General features: G+C 27.9%; 1 protein-coding gene across 1 annotated transcript; it reads right to left on the reverse strand.

Moving 5' to 3' along the window:
* Positions 1 to 633: 633 nt before the first annotated feature.
* On the reverse strand, positions 634 to 5,679 carry LOC109802445 (NAD(P)H-dependent 6'-deoxychalcone synthase). Its single transcript, XM_020363822.3, has 4 exons — positions 5,260 to 5,679; positions 2,995 to 3,238; positions 1,907 to 2,086; positions 634 to 1,126 (listed from the first exon to the last, which is right to left on the reverse strand). The coding sequence occupies exons 1-4, from the start codon at positions 5,586 to 5,588 to the stop codon at positions 926 to 928; spliced, it is 954 nt and encodes a 317-aa protein (XP_020219411.1). The 5' UTR covers positions 5,589 to 5,679; the 3' UTR covers positions 634 to 925.
* Between the last annotated feature and the right edge of the window lie 321 nt (positions 5,680 to 6,000).

The raw sequence follows: 6,000 nt of genomic DNA on the forward strand, positions 1-6,000 counted from the left end.
TTGCTTGCATCCAAACATATATTAATTGTTTTTATATTACTTTTTTCTTCATTTTATCTTAAATTTTAACTACCTATATTTTAAAATTAATTCATATTAACTTTTAAAAAAAATGAGACAGATAAGTTATGTATGTAGAAAAAATTAGCTGTGCAAAAAGTAATTACCTTGCACCAAGCCTTTTCGTCGGTTTTCACCATAAATTGCATCAAATCTAGGCCCAAATTACCCAAAAAAAGAAAAAGGGAAAAAAATAGTAGCAAATTCTTACCCCTTTTTTTTATCCCAAATTAAAAAAAAAAAAAAGAGAAAATGACACTACGACTTTAATACCTCCGTGCTTCCGTGAATGTGCAGTGCTTAAGAGAAAATGATTCTACCACATACATTAATAGTTTTGAACGACGAACCGTAGCCTCCCGTGCTTCCGTAAATGTGCAGTGCTTGTATTTGATTTTAGTAAACTGAACTATTAATTTTAATAGTTTAGTTTTATAAACTATACTAAAAGTAATAGTTTGGTTTAAACTATTAAAAAATAATTTAGTTTATTTTAGTTTAGTTTAGTTTAGTTATTTAAAAAGTTTAGTTTTAAATAGTTTTGTGAACACCCCTACTTATAGGAATAATATATTTAGGATCGAAGAGGATATATAGATAAGCATAAGCACAAATATTTGTTATACAAACTACAAAGATAACCATAGCAAAAGGAAAAAAAAAAATATACAAAGAAAGTTGGTTGTGAACTATAATTGTCTCCACTTATTCCAGTTTCCAAGATCTTTTGAAGGCTATTGTGCATCATTGTACCCCAACACCAAGTCACTAATATAACAAAATTGAAACACTAATATATAACAAAATTGAAACACTAATAACCTGTTGAGAAGATAACAACTTATTGAACCAAATATCAAATAACCTAAGTTTCCCCGTCCCAAAGGTTAGCAACAAATACAACTGGTCCATTGTTGACACGAACTTGATTAATTTGATTAATCTTTTCATGGTCATCTCTTGTAAGTGACCAATCAAATATTTTTAAGTTTTGCTTCATTCTCTCCTTGTTGTAACTCTTCACAGCGATAGTTACGCCTTGTTCATACAACCATCTAAGACATACCTATCACACAAAAGAAATAACATTAATTAACGTCGATTCATCGGTGATTAAAGAATCAAAATCTAATCTACAACTTCGAGTAAAAATGGAGTATTGCAATTGTGACAAATACTAGTCATTTGTTATTTAACACACTTTTGAATATATTCTATACAATTGAGTAAATTTATTGAAAAAATAATTTTTTTTATGCATTCTATTCATATTTAATGTTTCTATCTTAATTTTATAATTTTTTTAATAAACTTTAAACTATAATTAAGTATGTATTAATAAAAGTGTTAAAAAAATTTTCCTATCGATCTCCTCAATGCAACAATGATGGTTTTTATAGTTGTCACCTAACAATTCAAATCATTAATTTAAATAGGCTTAACTATATATATATATATATATTATTTTTCCTTTGTTAACCAGCTTCCATGTACAGACTTTCTTTCCATCCCGTTATTAGTCATAAACCCAATTGAAGATTGAAGTTAATTAGTCAAATTTCCGATTGAATATTGAAGTCAAATAATATTGTCTTTGGTTAATTAGTAGTATTTTCTTATATACATAGAAGGGTGTATTTAATGAGAATGTACAAGATGAGAAGATTAATCACACAAATACATTAAAAAAAAATTTACTTGAATTTAATCTTAATTATTTAATTTATTGTATGCTTAAGATTTATTTACTGATCCGATCTACGTTATATGCTTCTTTTATATATATATATATATAAGAAAAGATAAATTCAGCTAATTGAAAATGAGAAAATCTTGAAATTGTAACCTGAGCAATAGTTCGGCCATGGGCCTCTGCAATTTCCTTGAGTATTTCACTGTCCATGACTACATTGGAACCCCAACTAGCCCCTTTAGCTCCCAGAGGAGAAAATGCAGTTATGATTATACCCTTTGCATCACAGAATTCTTTTAGCTTCTTCTGATGCCAAGCAGGATTCATCTCCACCTATTTGGTGACAGTGTCAAGAAATACAGTATATGGTCAACACTGATGAAGTAAAGTTATGGTTAAATTTCACATTTCATTATTTATAATATCTAATTCGCAATTTTTGTGATATAATTTTTATTCTTAACTAATAATTTAGTCTTGTAATACATAAGTTATATATAAATTATATTTATAAGTTGAATAAATAAATATATAAATTATATTTTATATTTATGATAATAATTTGTATTGTAACATAATTTTAATTTTATGTATTTTAAAAATATTATAATTTAATTCATAAATAATTATGATAAATAAAAATTAAATTAGATATGAATTTAAAGTTATTCATTAAAATATTCATAAAAACACCTTCTCAAAAAATAATTGTTCGTGTTATATATATATATATATGTGTGTGGGGGAGGGGGAGGGTTGATTTTATAAATTTTGTAACTTTAATTCTACTATTCATTGTCAATTTATTATTGTTAAGATTATAATGTTAAGCATAATTATATGTTAAAAAGATATCAAGACAATTAATATTTAATAATATTTAAATTAAATTATTTTTTTAGTCTTTATTTTGATATTATTTTTTTAATCTCTTTTTTATCATTTTTATGGGATAAAAATAAGAAATAAAAATACAATTTAACTGAAAAATTGTTGAATATTAATTATCATAGAATTTATTTAATATCATATCATAATTAATGTTATAATTTTAATAATTAGTAAATGAACATTTAGGAGTACAAATAGATCTGTGAATTTTATAAAATTTAGAAACTAAAAGAGCATAATTAAAAATTATAAGACCAAAATTGAATAATAAAAATTATAGAGATTAAATATATAATTTAGCCTAAAATTAATATGATTAAAAATAAATGACCATGAGTTCATGGACCTACTTGATTAACAGAAGGAGGAATGGTAGCAAATGAGAGTAGATCTTCAAGTTTCTTGCAAGTGAAGTTGCTAACTCCTATAGATTTTGCAAGGCCTAGTTTGTGGCATTCTTCCATTGCTATCCACACACCCTTTAAGTCAAATGTAGTTATTAACTCTTCAGTGTATGGAATTTCCCAATCTCCAGGCTTCACACTGATGGGCCAATGGATCAAATAAAGGTCCAAATATTCTAATTTCAGCCTCCTGCATTATGCCATCAATTCAGCATTGTATTCTCAAGTTGCTTAAGTAACAATCAATCTATCAGTAAATACATTCATTCATTACTCTAACAACAAAGGTATTTTAACACAAATGCTTGGATATGGGAACTGGATCATAAGCAGTTCCATTTTGAATTGCACTGTTTGTATTAAAATTTAAATTGCGCTCACAGTAGAGGTTTTGTCATGCACTCGTGTTTCTTGATATTGTGAAAAATTGCATACAAATGCAAGTGAGAAAGCCAAAATTGTGACCCCAAACATCCCTAAAATCATTGATGTTGTAGTCAAAAATCGCCATCACAATCCCTTTTTTTTTTTTTTTTTTACATTTACAGATAAAAAGAAAAAGAAATAATTGAGGGTGAGGATCCCCAAATAACTGCAAAGTCCTTAGTCTTGTGGTCCCTTTCATCTACAGAAACACATTATATAGTTTGTATATGTAGCTATTCGATTTTAGGGTATCTCCAACGACATTTGCATTTTAATTAGTAACTCTATAAGTAATTCTTTGAGCAATACAATTTTTTTTCTTCAGAACAAGCCTTTTTGAATACAAGTTTAAACATGATTTTAAAGTGTTTCTACTAAAACTAACTCTTTATTTTCAGAAGAAAATGTCTAATTTATATTCAAATAGGTGGTTAATAACAAAGGGCAAGGTGTTAAGAAGAACAACTACAACTTTCTAATTTTATGTGGTCCCAAGAGTTTTTTTTTATCTGTATTCATGTAGATATTGCAGTATTATTAAACTTGGACCATACCTGTCAGTGGATCCATGGTTGGGCCACGCTCATGTAATTCTTATTACATGTTGCTGCTGGCACGCTTTTCTATGTTGCATGTTCATGACTCACGGGAAAGTGTAAAAGCAGAACAAATTAATTTTAGATTCTAAACTGTTATGTGGTTAGTCACATGAAATGTATTGTGACCACCACTCTTTGCTTAAAACACACATTTTTAGAGTTTCAACTTTCAACGTTTTGCTTCACAAACAGAAATCAAACTTAAATTAATCATGACAGTGATTACAGAGAAAATATCAAACTAAAACTATATTACTTTTAGTGAAAATCATGAATTAATTGGGTATTTTCTTTTACAAAGCATACCCACCCTTAACTTTACCACACTATGCTGATTTAAATCATGCAACAGATTCTATACTATGCTTTATTAGTAGAATTTGAAAAAAAAAAAAAACTGGTGTACTATCCACTAAAAGATATAGTTAGTATATCATTAAAAGTATATACTAATGTATTATTTTCACACCATTTAAAAAACTATTACTACCTTCAACTATTGATACGTATGCAAAATGTAACCATGAATATGGAAGAGGTCAAGAGGGAATACAAGTAGTGAAAATATATTTATGGGATCCACAAAAGATGGTCACAGGAAGCTAGCTAGAGAACAAATCTAATTACAAAGTATTCACTAACAACTACTCGTTGTGTCATCCAATTGATCCAGCTAAATAACTACTTAACTGTTGCGTGCATATGCAGCATGTTCTGTTCAACATGCTTTGATCATAGAACTCTCAATATCTATGTCTTTTATAAGAAACATGTCCGACTGAAATTGAAGAGTAATTTCTGTTCACATGTAACTTATCAAAATAAAACATATTCTCAGGACCAAATTATCTAAAACATTGGATAGAGTTAGAAATTAAAGAATTGGTCGCATCCAACATATTTTTGGGGTTTGAATGGTAAATAAACTATAGACCAACTTGATGATGATGCACTGAAATGAAATTTGATAATAATACAAAAAACATAAAAAAAAAATCACAAATGTCAAATGATGTTCATATTTCCAGAACATTATTAAATTACTAATTAAAATAATCATAATCACAAATGAAAACCCACATGATATCTTCTGATCTAAAAAAGATGCACATAGTCTCGGATTCAAATCTTGTTGGTTTCATTATAATTTTAAAAAATGTAAAAAAAAAAGTAAAAGTTTGCTTACTGAAGTGATTTCTGTAGAGCAGGAAGAACAAGATGAGGAAAATTGTCTGTGAGCCAAAGCTTTGTGGTGATGAAGAGCTCCTCTCTGGACTTTATGAGACCAAGATGAAGAGCTTCAGATATGGCTTCTCCCAAGGCCTCTTCAGATCCATAGATTGATGCAGTGTCAAAGTGCCTGTAGCCAAGTTTGATGGCTTCTATTACTGCCACTTTGGTGGTTTCTCCACTGCTTCTGTTAGTATCTGCTGCAGTTCCCAGTGCTATCACTGGCATGCTGCATTTGTTGGAGGAGGATTTAAGCACCACTTGGGGGATTTCGGTACCAGACATGATGATGCTTTAACACTCACACCTTGCACTATTTGCTTTACCTTCTAAGTTCTAAGTTGAAACATATGCTTGGTGAGCAACTTGGGTATTTTGCATCTCTTTATATAGAAAGAGGATTCTGTCCAAGATATCTCTTATAAATTATAATAACCATTTTGATGATACACAATTGTACTATTTTATTATTAAAAAATTTAAAATATTAATATTTTTATCAAATATTAGTATTTTTATCAAATATTAATATTTTTATAAAATATTAATATTTTTTAACACAACCTTAAAATTCAAAGATAAACTACAGTATTAATTAATTCCACATACTTTTATTATTTAATTTAATTTTAATAAAATATGAATTATTTTAATCTCACTAATATTTATATAAGAGAAATTATTTAGGATAAAACTT

Source organism: Cajanus cajan, chromosome 7 (assembly GCF_000230855.2).
Source record: "Cajanus cajan strain Asha chromosome 7, NIPB_CcT2T_4, whole genome shotgun sequence".
Classification (NCBI taxonomy): Eukaryota; Viridiplantae; Streptophyta; class Magnoliopsida; order Fabales; family Fabaceae; genus Cajanus; species Cajanus cajan.